Raw genomic sequence first — 23,358 nt, forward strand, 5'->3', positions numbered from 1 at the left:
TTTGACAATGTACAATTTAATATCAATATTTTCAAAGCATAATGAAACACTGCCAAACTTAAGCAAAAAGATGTTATTGTTGTGTGCTTAATATTTTGCTATTTTAATCAGTTAACTCAACAGTTGCCCTTTACTCTATGGCATGTTTTAAGTTTCTGTACGCTGGTTTCATTTTAGATCATAATCAAATCATTACCAGAAAGCTCCCTTACTGAAAGTTTGTTGGTTTAACACTTGGTGGTATATATTAACATAGCATTAACTTAACTACAATAATACAACTGAACATACCTTCTGTCTCTGTACCTCGGAGGTGAAGGTCGCCACCTCCCTGGAGGACCACCTCTCCTGCCAGGTGGTGGACTGCGCCGTGCTGGTCTTGGAGCTGGCCTAGGTGGCAGCACAGTCTGAGCGGTAACTTCCTGTCCATCTATCTGACCTGTATATACAGTTAAGATCATTTTATACATTAAATGTTCATAATTGAAAAGCTATAAAGCCAAATCATTTATTGATAAGCATGTCACTCAGAGTTTTCTTTCATTAAGTATTTCATCATTTTAATGTTAGACAGGAATTTCCTACACGACAATCATAAAGCAGAATTCAGGATTTTGACCTGACAGTCATCATATCAACTTTGTCTGATCAGTAGTAGTTCAAAGATATGGTAAACAGTATTGGCTCTACAGAAGTAGTCTTTGACAATAAGGCTATAAAGACTGCATCCTGATAAGAATTTAATTCAAACCTTATTTGTATGTTCTTGTTGAGTTATAGGCCACACTGACAGTATTTTATACAAATGGTGATTTTCAAGCTTTTAAAGGTGAACAAAAACCAAAATGTCCTTATAAACATTTATTTTAAGCATGTGCAGGCATCCAGGTTGAACCAATGACATTCCACATATCAGCTCACATGGAACAATACAACTTTGCAATCAGGGTTTTTAACCCACAATGGTAACTAGAACTGTCACAGGAGGAGTGACAAATACCTCCATAATACGGTCTTGTCACAGAAGAATGGCAACTATAAGAAAGACACGGCCACAAGAAGGTGCAATTTAAATCAACTTTGACCTGTATTTTATGATGTTCCACCTGTGTACCAAAATTTATCTAAATCTGTCAAGCCTTTCTGAGTTATTGTCTGGCAACCATGAGTTTGACAAATTTTAAGTTGGAAAGGGGCCATAACTACATATAAAATTGGTGGTTTGTAGCCAAAATCAAACTTTACCTGTATTTTATGATGTTACACATGTGTACCAAAAACATTTAAATCTGTAAAGATCTGTCACTGGAGTGTTTAATGACTCCAATGGTGGCTGAATATTGCACAATAGCTTGAGTCTGTGTTAAAAGTATCAAAAATAAGAGAGGTACAGATAAAGTGTATCAAAACACTATAATTATATAAGTATAATTCTAAGCAAAAAGAGGGCATAATTCAGGAAATATTAGTTATGCACCTTGTGTCATATGATGCGGGTGATGATGTGGAACAACTACTTCAAGTTTGAAACAAATGCATTTCGTAATAACTGAGATATAGTGAAAATGCATCAAAATTAACCTTAAATTCTAAGTAAAAGGGGGCATAATTCATGAAAAATTGGTGTCAGAGTTATGCACCTTATGTCATATGATGTGGGTGATAAGGTGGAACATCCATTTTAAGTTTGAATCAAATCCATTTAATAGTAATAACTGAGATAGAGTGAAAGTGTATCAAAACTTTAACCTGAAATTCTAAGTAAAAAGGGTGGCATAATTTAAGAAATACTGGTGCAAGAGTTATGGCCCATGTGTCACATGATATGGGTGATGATGTTGAACAACTATTTTAAGTTTGAATCAAATCTATTTAGTAATAAAACCCTTCCAGGCACATAGAAGTTATGAAGCAAAAACCAAATATCTAACCTTTGACCTTGAACTGTGACCTTGACCTTTGACCACCAGGCATAGGTGATGTGTTCAACATGTCAGCTGGTCTTGAGGAATAATAATGTGAAGTTAAATTAAAATCCTTCCAGGCATATAGATTTCGGGACGCGACCTGACAAAACTGACTCCTATATAGCCTCCCCAAACATACTTGGTGGGGGTATAATGAACCATGGCACAAAATGCAGCACCCCAAAACCACTCAGAAAGATTACTATTTCAACAACTGACTGGAAATTGTATATTAATATCAAAGAGTCATTTGAAACTGACCACAATATTAGACCTTATCATAGTTAAGTCCAACCTGCGATCTTATAAACAGAGAAACCCAAATCATTTTGACGAAAGAAATATTTTGATCACATATTTCCATTTCCTTACCTCCATCCATATGTTTTACAGCTTTTTCTGCCTCTTCTGGTGTTGCAAAATCAACATATGCAAATCCCTTAGCGAAGTTTGGATGTGCCCGGTCAGGGGGCATCTCCAAATGCTTGATTGACCCATACACAGAGAATATCTCCTGAACGTGGTCCTTGGTCACGTTACGTGTCAACTTCCCTACATGTACCTTTGTGGGGCGAGGGGTTGGGCTCCTCTTTTTCCTTTTAGGTGACCTGTAAAAATAATAAATTTAATCTTCTAGGATACTGAGATATTGGATATGAAACTACAAGTAAGAGGAGATTCAAAATGTGTAACATCTGAAGAAGTTACACAGGTCAATATACAGTCGTGTAAGTATGTAAGAACATTCTTGCATTTCTACCTCTTGGATTAAGACGGAATGCAACTTGACATGCTAGTACATGGCAATGTGCTAAAAATTATTTGTTTGATGACAGCACTTCATCTTGGTGACAAGAATATTGTCTGTAAGTACTGACCTGGCACTCATTAATCTTCGCCAATATTTTCGGGCATTTTCGTTGTATTACGCGATATTTGTGTCCTAAAAATTCCTAAATTTATCAAAATAATCAACTTAGATAAACAACGGCGCAGTGGTGTAGTGGCAAGCTCTCTGACTTGTAATGACGTTACAACCATTCTTTTTATATAATTCCTTGTGTTTGTATTTGTATCTGTTTTACATTATTTCATGAAACGATTCATTTTGTGTCGTTAACAACAGTTCTTTGAATTGTCCTTTGAATGAATGAATATCTGTCCAATCCTGAAGATTTTAAACTACATTTTGTAAAACTGTTTAATGTACGTAGAAGAAAGTTGATGGATAGTAGAGTATTTCCTTGATAAATCATGATAAGAGTGACAATTTTTCCGTCTGCTAATTATTACAGATAAAATAAACAAGAGGGCCAAGATGGCCCTAGGTCGCTCACCTGATAAACATAACATAACAGTGTCAACATGTTTGACATAGTGATTTCATGGAAACAAATATTCTGACCAATTTTCATTAAGATTGGATCAAAAATGTGGTCTTTTAAGTGTAAACAAGCATTTTCTTCAATTTGACCTACTGACCTAGTTTTTAATCGCTCACCTCTTCCCACATGACCCAGTTTTGAGTATGACGTCGTTTTTTCTATTATTTGACATAGTGACCTAGTTTTTGAGCTCATGTGACCCAGTTTTGAACTTGACCTAGATATCATCAAGATAAAAATTCTGACCAATTTTCATGAAGATCCTTGAAAAATATGGTCTCTAGTGAGGTCAAAAGATTTTAATAATTTTAGACCTACTGACCTAGTTTTTGACCGCAGTTGACCCAGTTTCAAACTTGACCTAGATATCATCAAGATGAACATTCAGACCAACTTTCATACAGATCCCATGAAAAGTATGGCCTCTAGAGAGGTCACAAGGTTTTTTTATTATTTGACCTACTGACCTAGTTTTTTAAGGCACGTGACCCAGTTTCAAACTTGACCTAGATATCATCAAGGTGAACATTCTGACCAATTTTTATGGAGATCCATTCACAAGTATGGTCTCTAGAGAGGTCACAAGGTTTTTCTATTTTTAGACCTAATGACCTAGTTTTTGACCGCACATGACCCTGTTTCGAACTTGACCTAGATATCATCAAGATGAACATTCAGACCAATTTTCATACAGATCCCATGAAAAATATGGCCTCTTAGACAGGTCTTAGACAGGTTTTTCTATTATTTGACCTACTGACCTAGTTTTTGATGGCACGTGACCCACTTTCGAACTTGGCCTAGATATCATCAAGTTGAACATTTTGACCAATTTTCATGAAGATCTCATGAAATATATGGCCTCTAGAGAGGTCACAAGGTTTTTCTATTTTTAGACCTACTGACCTAGTTTTTGACCGCACATGACCCAGTTTCGAACTTGACCTAGATATTATCAAGATGAACATTCAGACCAACTTTCATACAGATCCCATGAAAAATATGGCCTCTAGAGAGGTCACATGGTTTTTCTATTATTTGACCTACTGACCTAGTTTTTGAAGGCACGTGACCCAGTTTTGAACTTGACCTAGATATTATTAAGGTGAACATTCTGACCAATTTTCATGAAGATCTTTTGAAATATATGGCCTCTAGAGAGGTCACAAGGTTTTTCTATTTTTAGACCTACTGACCTAGTTTCTGACGGCATGTGACCCACTTTCGAACTTGACCTAGATATCATCAAGGTGAACATTCTGACCAAGTTTCATGAAGATCTTGTGAAATATATGGCCTCTAGAGAGGTCACAAGGTTTTTCTATTTTTAGACCTACTGACCTAGTTTTTGATGGCACGTGACTCAGTTTCGAACTTCAGGGCTTGACACTAACACTGGTCCGCTGGTCCGAGGCCAGTGAAAAGCAACAAGGACCAGTGAAATATTTGGAGGACCAGTAACTGTTTCATTTAAAAAATTTAGTGGAAACTGCTCTTCGGACCAGTGGCCCAAAATAGTTAGTGTCTAGCCCTGAACTTGATCTAGATATCATCAAGATGAACATTCTGACCAACTTTCATAAAGATCCCATAAAAAATGTGACCTCTAGAGTGGTCACAAGCAAAAGTTTACGGACGGATGGACGCACGCACGGAGGGACGACGGACACCGCGCGATCACAAAAGCTCACCTTGTCACTTTGTGACAGGTGAGCTAAAAATACAGCCTCTATCGCATACAAAACTTTTTTCTTTGATTTGACCTAGTGACCTTGTTTTTGATCCCTGATGACCCATATTCAAACTTGACCTAGATTTTATCAAGGCAATCATACTGACCAAAATTCATGAAGATCAATTAAAAAATACAGCCTCTATCGCATACACAAGGTTTTTCTTTGATTTGACCTAGTGACCTAGTTTTTGATCCAAGATGACCCATTTTCAAAACTGGCCTAGATTTCATCAAGGTTATCATTCAGACAAAATTTCATGAAGATCAGTTGAAAAATACAGCCTCTATCGCATACACAAGGGTTTTCTTTGATTTGACCTAGTGACCTACTTTTTAAACCCAGATAACCCATTTTCGAACTCAGCCTAGATTTCATCAAGGTAATCATTCTGACCAAAATTCATGAAGATAAAATAAACAAGAGGACCATGATGGTCCTGAATCGCTCACCTTCTCCACATGACCCAATTTTCATGAAGATCCATTGAAAAATATGGCTTCTAGAGAGGTCACAAGGTTTTTCTATTATTGACCTAATGACCTAGTTTTTGAAGGCACATGACCCAGTTTTGAACTTGACCTAGATATTATCAAGGTGAACATTCTCACCAATTTTCATGAAGATCTCATGAAGAGTATGGCCCTAGAGAGGTCACAAGGTTTTTCTATTTTTATACCTACTGACCTAGTTTTGACATCACGTGAACCAGTTTCAAATTTTATCTAGATATCATCAAGGTGAACATTCAGACAAATTTTCATGAAGATCCATTGAAAAATATGGCCTCTAAAGTGGTAAAAAGGTTTTTCTATTTTTAGACCTACTGACCTAGTTTTTGACCGCAGTTGACCCAGTTTCGAACTTGACCTAGATATCATCAAGATGAACATTCAGACCAACTTTCATACAGATCCCATGAAAAATATGGCCTCTAGAGAGGTCACAAGGTTTTTTTATTATCTGACCTACTGACCTAGTTTTTGATGGCACGTGACCCAGTTTCGAACCTGACCTAGATATCATCAAGGTAACCATTCTGACCAATTTTTATGAAGATCCATTGAAAAATATGGCCTCTAGAGAGGTCACAAGGTTTTTCTATTTTTAGACCTACTGACCTAGTTTTTGACTGCAGTTGACCCAGTTTCGAATTCAACCTAGATATCATCAAGATGAACATTCAGACCAATTTTCATACAGATCCCATGAAAAATATGGCCTCTAGAGAGGTCACAAGGTTTTTCTATTATTTGACCTACAGACCTTGTTTTTGATGGCACGTGACCCAGTTTCGAAGCTGACCTAGATATCATCAAGTTGAATATTCTGACCAATTTTCATGAAGATCCATTGAAAAGTACGGCCTCTAGAGAGGTCACAAGGTTTTTCTATTTTTAGATCTACTGACCTAGTTTTTGATCGCAGTTGACCAAGTTTCGAACTTGACCTAGATATCATCAAGATGAACATTCAAACCAACTTTCATACAGATCCCATGAAAAATATGGCCTCTAGAGAGGTCACAAGGTTTTTCTATTATTTGACCTACTGACCTAGTTTTTGATGGCACGTGACCCAGTTTCGAACTTGACCTAGATATCATCAAGGTGAACATTCTGACAAATTTTCATGAACATTCATTGAAAAGTATAGCCTCTAGAGAGGTCACAAGGTTTTTCTTTTTTTAGACCTACTGATCTAGTTTTTGACCGCTGTTGACCCAGTTTCGAACTTGACCTAGATATCATCAAGATGAACATTCAGACCAACTTTCATACAGATCCCATGAAAAATATGGCCTCTAGAGAGGTCACGATGTTTTTCTATTATTTGACCTACTGACCTAGTTTTTGATGGCACACGACCCAGTTTCAAACTTGACCTAGATATCATCAAGGTAAACATTCTGACCAACTTTTATGAAGATCCATTGAAAAGTACGGCCTCTAGAGAGGTCACAAGGTTTTTCTATTTTTAGACCTACTGACCTAGTTTTTGACAGCACGTGACCCACTTTCGAACTTGACCTAGATATCATGAAGGTGAACGTTCTGACCAATTTTCATGAAGATTTTATGAAATATATGGCCTCTAGAGAGGTCACAATGTTTTTCTATTTTTAGACCTACTGACCTAGTTTTTGACAGCACGTGACCCAGTTTCGAACTTGACCTACATATCATCAAGGTTAACATTCTGACCAATTTTCATGAAGATCTTGTGAAATATATGGCCTCTAGAGAGGTCACAAGGTTTTTCTATTTTTAGACCTACTGACCTAGTTTTTGACAGCACGTGACCCAGTTTCGAACTTGACCTACATATCATCAAGGTAAACATTCTGACCAATTTTCATGAAGATCTTGTGAAATATATGGCCTCTAGAGAGGTCACAAAGTTTTTCTATTTTTAGACCTACTGACCTATTTTTGACGGCACGTGACCCAGTTTCGAACTTGACCTAGATATCATCAAGGTGAACATTCTGACCAACTTTCATAAAGATCCCATGAAAAATGTGACCTCTAGAGTGGTCACAAGCAAAAGTTTACGGACGCACGCACGAATGGACGGACGACGGATGTCGGACGCCGCGCGATCACAAAAGCTCACCTTGTCACTTTGTGACAGGTGAGCTAAAAATACAGCCTCTATCGCATACATAAGGTTTTTCCTTGATTTGACCTAGTGACCTAGTTTTTAACCCCAGGTGACCCATTTTCGAACTTGGCCTAGATTTCATCAAGGTAATCATTCTGACAAAATTTCATGAAGATCAATTGAAAAATACAGCCTCTATCGCATACACAAGGTTTTTCCTTGATTTGACCTAGTGACCTAGTTTTTGACCCCAGATGACCCATTTTCGAACTCTGCCTAGATTTCATCAAGGTAATCATTCTGACCAAAATTCATGAAGATCAGTTAAAAAATACAGCCTCTATCGCATACACAAGCTAAATGTTGACAGACGACAGACAGACGACAGACGCCGGACATCAAGCGATCAGAAAAACTCACCTGAGCATTGCTCAGGTGAGCTAAAAACAAAAACAATTTGGTCAGATAGAGGACTCGAACGCTAAACCCTGAGGTTAGTGGCAAAACGCTTAGTTGGCACGGCTATATCTGCACATGAAACATGATTGTATATGATTGGCTTTTCAATAGTTATATCGTTATTTAGGTTTGGACACCGAAAATTAATTTACGGAAACATACGGAATATTTATGAGTGCCAGGACAATACTTATGGACAATACATACACTTGTCACGTTTGTAAATAAGATCATACTGATCAGACACACAAAATGATTAAAGTTAACCCTTACTGGTTGGTCAATACTGGTATATTCAACACTTTTACATAATGTACATTAACAGATAAGCACAGGCTGTTATAGTAATATAAAGATAATAAAGCAATCTGAATAATATAAAAAAATATTCATAGAAAAGTATAGTGGTCAATACTGGTCGATTCAATTTTGGTCCTTGGCAATGTGTCCTGGTCAGATTCTATTTTGGACAATATACTTAGACTGGTCAATACTAGTCTATTCAATGTGTAGTAAACCCCAGTCCCGGGGTTAAATTGTTCAACGAGGACCTAAAATATGGTTGTTTGCAATGTTCTTATTGCTCGAGTTTAGGGGGTAAATGTTCAGGATGACCGACACCACTGGCTTAATTAATTTAAGGAAAAGCCAGATTCCTTATAAAGCCACTTTCTGGGCTATTTTAAAGTTAATATAATGCCAAGTGCTGTAATAATAAGTTTAATTATTATAACACCACTTAGATTATAAATTGGAGAAAATCAACACATGTAGAATTAAATGAAAACACAAGAGTAAGTCCAATTTTATAAATCTATTAAAATCTAAAGTCCTTTCATATAACCACACATTCACAACTACAAAGATTTAAATTGTGTCTATGAATACGCTCTTCTGCAATTAATATATACACCAATTATGCAATTTAGTTCCTTTAAAAATATGTCAAAATTATCAGAAAAGTCCAAATAAAATGCATGTAATAATTCCAGTAATTTTCTTAAGCAAATAAATTAAACTCCAAATTTCTAGTTATTCCCCAATAAAAAGTAAAGTCCAAAGTTCCTAAAATTGGCTCCAAATTTTCAATAATTTCCTAACTAAGAGAAGTGTTTAATCCAAAAGTGTAAACTAGAAGAGCCAAGAAATAACTGATAAGCCCATATTTATAGAGAAGCACCAAAAATGCTGCAATCTGATTGGTCAATGACATTTTCCCAAATATGTAAAACTTTTCTCACCAAATGCAAGAAACAGAATAAATGTCATCAAAAACCAACTACATAAACACAAACTAGAAGAAAAACTGCACCTTATCAGTATATTTCAAATTACAAATAATGCTTTAAAAGCACTTAAATCAAGTGTCAAAGAGTTGACACACAAATTCTCCCAAAGATATCCAATATGGCTGCCAAAATCAGTCTTCACATCTAAGGGCCATTTTTAAAGGATTACAACAGAACAAGGATTCTAAAAAATCTACAAAATTTCACATAACTAAAAATTAATATCATTGACATGACAGTAAAGTTTCAGACCTGAACAATATCTCTAAATATTGTTAATAAATATTTTCATTGGTCAGCTCTAGTCTGTAAGAAGTGGACTAGCAAAAATGTAAGCAAAGTAGATTTTTCATAATTACTTTAAAGCTACATAATGTCATGTCCTCAAACTTTACATAAATATCAAGACATATATTTACAATATATTGAAAGTGGATATACCATGGCAAAATATAAAATATGTATTTAGGAGCATTTAATGGTTTCTGCTGATAAACTTTCTCGAAGTCGGGAGTTTTTTAGGTATATTTTTGGGAATAACTCGACCAATATTTACTCAATAAGGGTCAAACTTTCAGCAAAGCTCTGTCATAATGTATTCTTTAACGTACGGTAAAAGAACATGGTAACTAAAACTATTTATTTAGATATTTACAAAAAGCAAAATATTTCTGAGCCAAAACCCAGGTTTACCACACAGCTCCCCCCTTTGGAAAGAATGCATTTGACCAAAATGCATTCCATTCCGGCCTCGGAATGTCACATACAACATATTATATAAAATATTGAGGTTTTGGCAAAAATTTAATATTAATAAATTGCATGAAACTAGCAATATATATATCAACATCACGCAAATATTAGCAATATGCTATCAGCTGGTTCAACTCTATATCAGCTGAAATAATTCTAACTCTTTATTCCAGTATCTCACAAAACAAATGACACTATTGCCAATATGACACCTTAAAATGCACTTGTACTGAATAATTTGTGATTCACAATAAAAATCATTAAATCTCAAACCAAAATAATGAACAATTGAACATAATCAGGTATAAATGTACTTTCACCATATGTAACATAATGAGCACCTGCAGACTTGCAAAGTATTACCAATCTACTGACAAACTTCAAACAATATAGAGACAGGTAAGTGTTCGACCTGGCAATTTAAATATTGAATGAACAGTCACAACTTGACATACACAGAAATGCATAACTTTTGAATGCATTAATTTAAGTGATATCAAAAATACCAAACAGTAATATCTTTAAGAATCACATCTCTAACCATGTTGCATCAAAAGTATTTATATTTTACACAGTATATAACTGTTGGATACACTATGAATGTAAGATAGAAATACTCAAAATAGCCTTTCATACAAATCAGAAGTAATCCAGTCCACCAGTGAACGGTGCAATGGTAAATCCTAGCTCAATTCCTTTGAACGGTACCATGCTAAATCCAGAATCAGCAGGCAGGCGGTCTTCTCAACAAATCCCAGCAAAACCTACAAACTCATTAACAAGAAAGTTAATAACAGTCGGCTAGACAGTCTTTAAAAATTGACACACCCAATCCATCACAAATAGAAATAGCACAAATTACTCAATAAAGTTCAAAGTCCTATAAAACCATAGATGAACTTTATAAAGAGTCTTACAAGTTAATTAGTCTGATTGATCTGAAAAGTTCAGTTCCATTTTCAACACAAAATTAAACTTCTGATGTCCGCCACTTCACGATCAATAGTTCTCAAAGTCATCTATTACTCTTCTTGGAAGTTTACGGATTCCAGCCATCAAATCTCTTGATATTTTTCCTACAAGGAAACGTCATATAAAATGTTACATTGTCTTAGCTGTCTAAATAGCACACATTTGAATAGACAGCACAGTTCTGCAATTCTGGTCCTATAGCATCAAGTTTATATTTACAGATATTTACAAAAGAAGTCACTGTCTTCAGCAAAATTCATCATATATGGCTATAATGAAATAGTCAAATATAGATGGAAACATGTTAAATTAACATTTATAGTCACAAAGTCTTTTTGATGAGTTGGTCAAAAGTTGTCTCCTCTGCTTGTCACGATCCTTATTAGATGGTGACCTATACTTTATTGTTGGTATGCTTGAGCTTGAAGTTTTGTTCTTTTCACTTTCCTCGATTCTTGAAAGGGAAGTTGTTAAGTCTGTGAAAATGTTGATAACACACTTTTGCATTGATTGTACTCCGTCATAAAGTCCTCTCCCTGTCCTGGCGCACAGCATGAGTACTTTTCCCCATGAAACGAGTTGTATTTTTCTTACAGGTCTCAAACCATGTAATCATCTCTACAGCTTGATAAATGTCCCTAGGTTTCTTTGTAAGGACATCGTAAGCCAGTCTTTGGTCTGGAAGTCCTCTTAGAAAGTGTTCCACAGCAAGTTGTTTGTATATTTGAAATCCAATCATCCCTGGATATGCCCTTGCCATAAGCTGATTTACCCTTGCACTGTATTGTTGAAGTGTCTCAGAAGGGTGTTTTTGAATACTGTACAAATTAATCCTATGGATTTCTGACACCGCACTCTGCCCAAAACGAGTTGTTAGAGCCTCAATGAGTGTCTGTGTGTTTTCCCGTGTATCTGGGGATAAGGTAGAGGCAAATTTCACAGCATCACCTTTCAAGGCCAAGATTAACTGTAATCTATATTGTCCATCTGTCCATGCATAGTATTTAGAAAACCGTTGTAGCTGCCATAAGAAAGCCTCAAAATAACCTTGCTTCCCATTGTAGGTAGGTAGTCTGTATCTGGGTTCATAAAAGTCTCCTTCATACTGGTTCAGGTAGCTTGGAGTGTGATTCCAATCTTGGTCACAATTTCTCATTTTGGAATTAATTCTTACATACATTCCAGAATTAAAGTCAGTATTCATTCTAGAATCCATCCTAATGTCACTTATTAAATCCATTTTAGAATCACCATGTCTACAGATTCTACTCCAAAGCCTTAACTTTTTATTACTTGTCTCAGAATTGTGGAAATATTCTGGAGTGTGATTCCTATCTTAAGTCACAGTTTCCTATACTGGTATCAGTTTCAACATAACATCCCAGAATAACTGTTAAAATCCATTCTAGAATCAACTTTAAATCACTTTATTACATACTTTCATGAATCACTTTGTCTACTCCATTAAATGATATATAGCTTTTCTGTACATTAGATACAGATTTTTAGCCTTTGTCACAAAATTTGGGTTTTAAATCCTCTTTCGATGTAAGTATCCCACAGTTATGATAATCCACTTTAGAAAGCTGAAGAAAGAGCATCTATGGGTTTAATTATAACATTTAACTTAGTAAAATACATGGAAAAATGTAGCAGGCGCACCGATGCTGTGCTCCCCTGCACTTAACTCTAAGGTTTAAAGAAAATGTAGCAGGCGCACCGATGCCGTGCTCCTCTGCACTTAACACTAGGTTAGTAATGATCGCAGGTGCACTGATAATGTGCTCCCCTGCTCTTAACACTAAAGTTAGGAAAAAATGTTGCAGGAGCAAAGACTAAGAGCTCAACTGCATCTACAACAAAAGTTATGAAAGAAATATAGGCGCACCGATGCCGTGCTCCCCTGCCCTTAACTCTAAGGTTTAAAAAACGTTGCAGGCGCACCGATGCCGTGCTCCCCTGCATCTAACAAAGTTTGAAAATGTAGCAGGCGCACCGATGCCGTGCTCCCCTGCTCTTAACTCTAAGGTTTAAAGTATGTGGCAGGCGCACCGATGCCGTGCTCCCCTGCCCTTAACCCTAAGATTAAAAAATGTAGCAGGCACACCGATGCCGTGCTCCCCTGCTCTTAACACTAAGGTTAGGAAAAAATGTTGCAGGAGCAAAGACTAAAGGCTCAACTGCATTTACAACTAAAGTTAGGAAAAATTGTAGCAGGCGCACCGATGCCGTGCTCCCCTGCCCTTAACTCTAAGGTTTAAAAAATGTAGCAGGCGCACCGATGCCGTGCTCCCCTGCTCTTAACTCTAAGGTTTAAAAAATGTTGCAGGCGCACCGATGCCGTGCTCCCCTGCACTTAACACTAAGTTTGAAAAATTGTGGCAGGCGCACCGATGCCGTGCTCCCCTGCACTTAACACTATGATAGGATTTGGAAATTCAGAAAAAGTGAATGACCTGATTTAATAATCACAGGCCCAATCACCCAACTGAAGCTTTGTATAGCAATAGAGGAAAGCCTAATTCATTCACAGGCCTTTCACACTATCACCACAAGAAAGAAGGAGTTGTGATGCAATAAGCGATAGAAGAAAGCCTAGTGTATAATACAGGTCTTCCCTACTATCACCTATGTTTCAAAGATAAGAGTATAATCTAGAGGTCCTGTTGAACTGCTGAGGTCCGATTCTTAAAATTGATTCCTGCAGTATAAATTATTTCCAAATAATATTCCTGTATGAAATCCCACTTCTGACACCAATTTTGTAGTAAACCCCAGTCCCGGGGTTAAATTGTTCAACGAGGACCTAAAATATGGTTGTTTGCAATGTTCTTATTGCTCGAGTTTAGGGGGTAAATGTTCAGGATGACCGACACCACTGGCTTAATTAATTTAAGGAAAAGCCAGATTCCTTATAAAGCCACTTTCTGGGCTATTTTAAAGTTAATATAATGCCAAGTGCTGTAATAATAAGTTTAATTATTATAACACCACTTAGATTATAAATTGGAGAAAATCAACACATGTAGAATTAAATGAAAACACAAGAGTAAGTCCAATTTTATAAATCTATTAAAATCTAAAGTCCTTTCATATAACCACACATTCACAACTACAAAGATTTAAATTGTGTCTATGAATACGCTCTTCTGCAATTAATATATACACCAATTATGCAATTTAGTTCCTTTAAAAATATGTCAAAATTATCAGAAAAGTCCAAATAAAATGCATGTAATAATTCCAGTAATTTTCTTAAGCAAATAAATTAAACTCCAAATTTCTAGTTATTCCCCAATAAAAAGTAAAGTCCAAAGTTCCTAAAATTGGCTCCAAATTTTCAATAATTTCCTAACTAAGAGAAGTGTTTAATCCAAAAGTGTAAACTAGAAGAGCCAAGAAATAACTGATAAGCCCATATTTATAGAGAAGCACCAAAAATGCTGCAATCTGATTGGTCAATGACATTTTCCCCAAATATGTAAAACTTTTCTCACCAAATGCAAGAAACAGAATAAATGTCATCAAAAACCAACTACATAAACACAAACTAGAAGAAAAACTGCACCTTATCAGTATATTTCAAATTACAAATAATGCTTTAAAAGCACTTAAATCAAGTGTCAAAGAGTTGACACACAAATTCTCCCAAAGATATCCAATATGGCTGCCAAAATCAGTCTTCACATCTAAGGGCCATTTTTAAAGGATTACAACAGAACAAGGATTCTAAAAAATCTACAAAATTTCACATAACTAAAAATTAATATCATTGACATGACAGTAAAGTTTCAGACCTGAACAATATCTCTAAATATTGTTAATAAATATTTTCATTGGTCAGCTCTAGTCTGTAAGAAGTGGACTAGCAAAAATGTAAGCAAAGTAGATTTTTCATAATTACTTTAAAGCTACATAATGTCATGTCCTCAAACTTTACATAAATATTAAGACATATATTTACAATATATTGAAAGTGGATATACCATGGCAAAATATAAAATATGTATTTAGGAGCATTTAATGGTTTCTGCTGATAAACTTTCTCGAAGTCGGGAGTTTTTTAGGTATATTTTTGGGAATAACTCGACCAATATTTACTCAATAAGGGTCAAACTTTCAGCAAAGCTCTGTCATAATGTATTCTTTAACGTACGGTAAAAGAACATGGTAACTAAAACTATTTATTTAGATATTTACAAAAAGCAAAATATTTCTGAGCCAAAACCCAGGTTTACCACAAATGCTTATTCAAATCTTTTTTACTATAGCCTTTATGTTAAATTAATTACACTCATTGAAATGGACAGTACTGGTCAATTGAATACTTTGATTGCATTACTTATTTTTATAATAAAGTTACCATGTTCCAGAATTGAGAATAGTACAGTGGGATTATTGATCAAGACAGCTAATTAGTGACTAGATAAAAAGGTCAGCAACATACCTATTGTATATTGTAAGACATGGTGTCAGTTAGGCACTGTGACAATTGCTATCAAAACACAAAGCACTTTCATTAAATGGTCCAGGTGTTTACAGTAATTTTTCATTAAATCATTTATACCAGTAAAATTAACTAGAACTGTCACAGGAGTGACTCATACCCCCACCATACGGTCTTGTCACAGAAGAATGGCAACCATAAGGAATCTTAAAAATACTCTGGAGTACTTCATCCTGGGTTTCCACATATAAGTAATACTAGTATAATACTAGTATAGTAATACAAGTAAATATATTAAATCTCTAATATTAGAGATACACTAAAAGTGAATACAAAAAAGTGTCTTACCGACCCATGTTACCACGGAAAAATGTTTTTACTTTTTACATAGGACTTATAATAAAAAAGTTAGAAAAATACCTAAAATATTGAAAATCTAAAAATAGGATTTCTAAAAATAGACTAATTCCTGGAATTTAAGGGGAAGAAACTCAGTACAAAGGTTAAAAAAAGGTTACTTCCCTTTGGCTCTAAGCCAATCAGAATGAGATATAGTGAAAATACATCAAAATTAACCTTAAATTCTAGGTAAAAGGGGACACAATGCAAGAAAAATAGTGTCAGAGTTATGCACCTTGTGTCACATGATGTGGGTGATGAGGTGGAACATCTATTTTAAGTCTGAATCAAATCCATTCAGTAGTAATTGAGATATAGTGAAAATACATCAAAATTAACCTTAAATTCTAAGTAAAAAGGGGCATAATTCATGAAAAATTGGTGTCAGAGTTATGCACCTTGTGTCACATGATGTGGGTGATGAGGTGGAACATCTATTTTAAGTCTGAATCAAATCCATTTTGTAATAATTGAGATATAGTGAAAATACATCAAAATCAACCTTAAATTTAAAGTAAAAGGGGACATAATTCATAAAATATTTAAGTCAGAGTTAAGCACCTTATGTCACATCATCTGGGTGATGAGGTGGAACAACTATTTTCAGTTTGAATCAAATCCATTTAGAAATAACTGAGATATAGTGAAAATACAACAAAATTAACCTTAAATTCTAAGTAAAAGGGGACATAATTCATGAAAACTTGGTGTCAAGAGTTATGCACCTTGTGTCACATGATGTGGGTGATGAGGTGGAACATCTATTTTAAGTTTGAATCAAATCCTTTCAGTAGTAACTGAGATAAAGTGAAAATACATCAAAATCAACCTTAAATTCTAAGTAAAAAGGGGCATAATTCATAAAAAAAATGGTGTCAGAGTTATGCACCTTATGTCACATGATGTGGGTGATGAGGTGGAACATCTATTTTAAGTTTGAATCAAATCCATTTAGTAATAACTGAGATATAGTGAAAATACAACAAAATTAACCTTAAATTCTAAGTAAAAGGGGACATAATTCATGAAAACTTGGTGTCAAGAGTTATGCACCTTGTGTCACATGATGTGGGTGATAAGGTGGAACATGTATTTTAAGTTTGAATCAAATCCATTTGGTAATAACTGAGATAATAGATTTCGGGACGCGACGGGACGGGACGCGACAAAACTGACTCCTATATACCCCCCTCAAACATGTTTGGTGGGGGTATAATTAGATTTATCACTTGTGAATCAAACACTTACTGCTATAGTTTATGAAATACTTTCTACAAAATTAATTAAGTTCAGTTAAATTAGCAGTTTTTCCATTTATTGTGTTATTTTTGTAGAAAAATAATATATCTTTGTAATCTAATCTAACACAATATCTGTTCAATGACCAGTAAAAATTCAACCAGTATTGACCAACTGATCACTTCTGACCAATTTAGGAGTACTGATTAGGTTGTTTTTACTAAATAATAATGCCTGCATTCACCATAATTGAGTCCCGAATGCTCTAAAACAGTTGTAATTTAATTTTTCATAAACTTTGCAAAATATCGTAACAGTCAGTGTTGACATATTGACCAGTATTGACCAATCGACCAGTACTGACCACTTCAGGGAGTACTGACCGGGGGGGCAGTTTTAACTGGTTAAAACCAGGGGGCGTCTGTCTTTCAATTTGGACAGTACCATTAACTGTTAAATGGGGTGCTTACCAAAACTATACTGACTGAATGGCGAACAGTGCAGACCATGATCAGCCTGCACGGATCTTGGTCTGCATTGGTCGCAAAGGCAGAATCACTTGCCGCCAGCAGTCAAAGGGGAAGACTGTTTAAGCTTCCAACAATTTTTTAATCATTACTATCATTTTTAAATCATTACTGTACAGAAAAGCACTTACTCTCCAGACTTTTTCCTGGCCCTATTTCTCTCTCTACTCCTGCTACGTCCACTGCTAGATGACCCGCTTGAACTTGAACTAGATGACCTTGATGAGCTTGAGCTCCCGGATGAGCTACTACCTGAAGATGATGATCTGGAACGGCTACGTGATGACGAGCTGTTATATACAAAATACAGTACATTTTATCTGTTTGGTTAGACTTAAGATCTTTTTATATTTAAAGATTCAAACAAAACTTGATGTATTATACTGGTACTGTCATTTTCAAAGTTTTGCAATGTAAGTAGTTTTAAAGTCTGTTCAAATAGCATTTATATAAATAAAGTAAGTACCAAAAATTCAACATATACTATATAAAGAGAAACCTTGCAAGACAATTTGTTTGACAGTAAAAATTCCATAAATTTAGCCCTTTATCACCACGAAATGGACAACACTGACATATTAAATATTTCTGTTCATACCTGCTGCTATCAGAGCTTGATGATGCTGCCCGCTTTTTCTTCTCAGTCTTCTCTGTTTCTCTTCCCCGATCAGGCATTTTTTATGTCCTGAAAAAAAAAAAATATATCTGCTTCAAAATATATATGCTCTAAATTATACATTTCATCATATACATGAAACTCAGTCATCTTGAATTCAACTTGAACACGCATTTTACTTCAAGATAAACAATCAGCACACCACCATCACAGGTTAATCATGCAGAATCGATAAAACTTATTTCAACTTTCACAAAAATATCATTGTTTCACAACAGGCCCAACAATTAATACCTAACATTAAACGTGCATGCACAACTTTGCTGATTAAGAGCCACAGAATTAAGAGAACATAGAACACAGCATACATGTAGTCCAACAAATTTCACACGATCCTAGGAAATAGAGATAATTTTTTCATACGGGCAATATCCCCACTCACGTCAAACACTCGAAAGACCAAAATGGTGGAAGCAATTTCCAATGAAATTTTCTTTTCATCGCTGCCGATGCTTTACATGCTATAGGTTTAAATGCTGATGTCACGAACTGGCCATAAATTCAAATAAAACTTACATGTATTGGAGGGGATTCAATTCCTCATTGATTTATGTAAAAATCATCAAATAATATCCAAAATTACGAATTTTCTGATAATTTAAACCTATGTATGTACTGCACACGATTAATGTTTACCGTGTCTACACGCCAATATGCGCAAGCGATAAAAACCAATAACTTTACATGACTGTGTACTGTGATTTATCTTCCGTTATTTTGGTCCTTCAAAGTTTTGACGTTTAGATTGCCCCATCACAAATATAAAACAATATGAACGTCGAATTATTTTGACTAAGCATACATGTAAGTTTCATTTGAATTTATCTCACATATTGGCTTTAGTCCAACTAATTCGACATGATCCTAGGAAATATTGAGATAATATTTTCATATGGGTAATATCCCCACTCGCGTCAAACACTCAAAAGATGGAAATAGTTGAAGCAATCTCCAATGAAATTTTCATCGCTGCCGACGCTTTACATGCTATAGGTTTAAATGCTGATTATTTCACGAATTGGCCATAAATTCAAATAAAACTTACATGTATCAAAAGGGGATTCAATTCCTCATTGATTTATGTAAAAATTATCAAACAATATCCAAAATTACGAATTTTCTGGTGATTTAAACCTATGTATTTGTCCAACAAATTTGACGCGATCCCACTCCCAGGAAATACCAAGATATTTTTTTCATATGGGCAATATCCCCACTCGCGTCAAACACTCGAAAGACCAAAATAGTTGAAGCAATTTCCGATGATATTTTCATCGCTGCCCATTTTTTACATGCTATAGGTTTAAATGCCGATTATTTCATGAATCGGCCATAAATTCAAATAAAACTTACATGTATTGAAAGGGGATTCAATTCCTCGTTGATTTATACAAAAATTACCAAATAATATCTAAAATTACGAATTTTCTGGTGATTTAAACTTATGTATGTACTGTACATGATTAATGTTTACTGTGTCTGTAGACACACAATATGCCCAAGTAGTCCAGCTAATCTGATGCGGTCCTAGGAAATACTGAGATAATTTTTTCATATGGGCAATATCCCCACTCGCGTCAAACACTCGAAAGACCAAAATAGTTGAAGCAATTTCCGATGAAAGTTTCAATGCTGCCGACTTTTTACATGCTACAGGTTTAAATGCCGATTATTTCTCGAATTGGCCATGAATTCAAATAAAAACTTACTTGTATCGAAAGGGGTCATCATTCAATTCCTCACTGATTTATACAAATTTTCCGATGATTTAAACCGATGTATGTACTGTTACCGTGTGTCTACATGCTATAACACCAATAACTTTACATTAGGGCTGTCATTGATTGGGTCTTTGGCATATCGACGATACCGATATATCGGAAGACAAATATCGACGATACATCGATTATTCAGTTAGATTAACAACCTATTTGTTCATGGGCATGCTACATACCTTCTTGTTAATGTTATGTTTAGTTTTATTGCCTACTTTTTATATTACTGTTTGATTGTGTTGTACTTGTATCTACAGGGATCATCCTAGGTCAAAATTTTAGGGAGAAGTGACTTCTCCCTCCACAGAATTTAGGGAGAAGTTGAGGAATTTAAGGAGAAGAATCGGCATAGCATTCAGTTTCCTGCCTATATATATCCACTTTCTATGGGTCTAGCTGTAACTTATAAACAGTAATTATTTAAGGAAATTGATTCTTGCATTATCATTTTCATGAATTTCTAAATAAAGTATACACTTAGCTATGAAAAAGTCGCCTTTAAATTTTTATTCGAAATTTACATGTCCGAAACTCGTAAATTTAACAGGTGCACGATCAAAACGCCGTGAAAATTTTCATTCATGTTTCGATTCTCGTGCTTTTATAATGCCTGATTTTTGCATCAACTTGTTCAGATTTATACATTTAATTAATTTATTTATTGATTTTTTCGAAAATAATACCAAACTCGTAGATAATGGCGATCTTTTTATAAAATTTTGTACGGCAGTTCTGACGTCCGCGAAATCATTTTTTATCCACAGTACCCGAGCAATTCATTTACAGAAATTGACCGTAATCATGGTAATTGAAATAATTTTTGAAGTAATCTTTAATAAAATGAAAGAATAATATACAATTGTTGCATAAGATCATGCTCTCGTTAAGTTTATCGGCTTTCTACATGCCGATTGAAAATTTTCAAAATGGCGGCGGCTTACAATATTATTGATTGACACTGTGGGATATTAACACTACGATTGGCTGAAGTTTGACAGGCGAGTAGGCGGGGTTGACTGGATTTATCGATAATTTAATCTAGAATATGCATCAAGTTTTACAACTTTAAGTAAACAGATAACCCGCTGAAAAACTCGGCGATTCGGATTTCGCCCAAAGGCGATAATTAGGCGAAGTGCCCGACTTTAAAGCGACGATATCGCTCAAATCGCCTTGTAGGATGATCCCTGATCTATGAAATAAATAAAATAAATGAAAATTAATGAAATCTTTTATAGATCTTCATTGTGCCTTCACTCCTCTTTTGCATTTATCCTACTTTACAACCTAGTAAACTATACCAGGTACTGGAGTTGGGTTTCAAACAGCTAAAATTCTGCATTTCTCTTCCACAGATATCTATTTATTTATTAAATTAATCAATTCATTTATTTACAATGTTTTTATTTATTTTTAGCCTGTTTCATCCCCTGTCTAATTTTTACCTTGCACTTACATTCGGTACTGGCACCGCGTTTTTTTTTTTTTTTTCTTTTTTAACTTCTGCCCAAGTTTTCGATGGGCCTCAAATTTGTAGTGTTTGACTGTTTGTTTGTTGTACTGAAAGGCATGTTTAAGCAACACCCTGTGTTTCTACGAACCCAAACAAAGCTTTTCTTTCCGTCTTTTGACTCTTTTTCCACTATTTAAGCCGGCGACGGCTTCCTCTTCGGCCATCTTTGATTCTTATTGTTACGGGCACAAGCTAAATTCTGTACCTTTTACTGAGTGATCAGCTATACGCGAACAAGTAAAAAGCCGAGATTGACGTAGAAACAGTATATATACGTATATATGTTTTTACATGCACAAACAACGAAGCGACCTTTCAAGACAGGACAACGTAACTTTTTGCAAATAGACTCTGAAGTTGAGCCCTTTTTACTTCTACCCATATAGGTAGTGCCGGCTATTGGGAAAAGACTGCTACGGTACAAGTTTAGACATGACCTTTTTTTGACAACTTCCGTTACTTACGGCACATTTTTGCAGGCAGAAAAAGTTGTTTTAGAGGGTCTGAGTGTTTATCTAGACAGTTGTTTTTTTCTCTCTGTAAAATATCGATTTTTGAAAATGGGAATCGATAATCGATAAACCAAAAAATATCTTTGATACATCAATATCGTTTCTATCGATGACAGCCCTACTTTACATGACTGTGTACTGTGATTTATCTTCCATTATTTTGGTCCTTCAAAGTTTGACGTTTATATTGCCGTCAAAAATATAAAACAATCTGAACATCGAATTATTTTGACTTTGTGCGCAAGCGATAAAACCAATACCTTTACATGACTGTGTACTGTGATTTATCTTCCATTATTATGGTCCTTCAAAGTTTTGACATTTAGATTGCCCGTCACAAATATAAAACAATCTGAACGTCGAATTTTTTGACTAACCTATTTGTACTGTTCAGGATTAATGTTTACCGTGTATACACACCAATATGCGCAATAAAACCAATAACTTTACATGACTGTGTACTGTGATTCATCCTCCATTATTCTGCTCCTTCAAAGTTTAGACGTTTAGATTGCCAGTCACAAATATAAAACAATCTGAACGTCGAATTATTTTGACTAATATTCGCATCAAAATCAGCTGAGCAAATCAGCAGCGATGACAATTTCAGAGGAAATTTCTTCCACTATTTTGTTCTTTCGAGTGTTTGATGTGAGAGGAGATATTTCGCTGGGAATCACATAAATGATCAAAATATTATTTGTTGGATCAAGGAAACCTTATGCCCCCTCAAGAGTCCATTAGCTTTGTGCCATGTAATGAAGAAAATATCTCACATGTTATATAGTTAATAGTGAACATGTTGCACAAAGTAGGCCTACAAAAGGTATAACTCTAACTGCAAATCATTAAACTAAAATCTATGGAACTTCACTTTCGTTTCCAAAAAGTAGCAGCGTCAGATCTTTTCAGGTCAATAATCATATTTTTTAACCGGCAGCTGACTTACGTATACTTAGTTCATCGTATGTAGAAACAAAAGTTCTAATTTGTGCCAAAGATGGGCCAGATAATTGTAGATTTCCTGTTCTTGACGTTTATCGTCGTTTGTTGACAAACAGTAGCGTAAGCGGAAACGGAAATACATTTGCCTAAAATACCAACATGC

At 35.2% G+C, this 23,358-nt stretch overlaps 1 protein-coding gene across 1 annotated transcript; it reads right to left on the bottom strand.

The window, feature by feature from the left end:
* Window positions 1–248: 248 nt before the first annotated feature.
* Window positions 249–23,355, bottom strand: LOC123564067 (RNA-binding protein with serine-rich domain 1-B-like). The gene is made up of 5 exons (XM_053536707.1): window positions 23,200–23,355; window positions 18,373–18,459; window positions 17,906–18,064; window positions 2,340–2,575; window positions 249–439 (listed from the first exon to the last, which is right to left on the bottom strand). The coding sequence occupies exons 2-5, from the start codon at window positions 18,447–18,449 to the stop codon at window positions 264–266; spliced, it is 648 nt and encodes a 215-aa protein (XP_053392682.1). The 5' UTR covers window positions 18,450–18,459; window positions 23,200–23,355; the 3' UTR covers window positions 249–263.
* Between the last annotated feature and the right edge of the window lie 3 nt (window positions 23,356–23,358).

Source organism: Mercenaria mercenaria, chromosome 2 (genome assembly GCF_021730395.1).
Source record: "Mercenaria mercenaria strain notata chromosome 2, MADL_Memer_1, whole genome shotgun sequence".
NCBI classification, from domain to species: domain Eukaryota; kingdom Metazoa; phylum Mollusca; class Bivalvia; order Venerida; family Veneridae; genus Mercenaria; species Mercenaria mercenaria.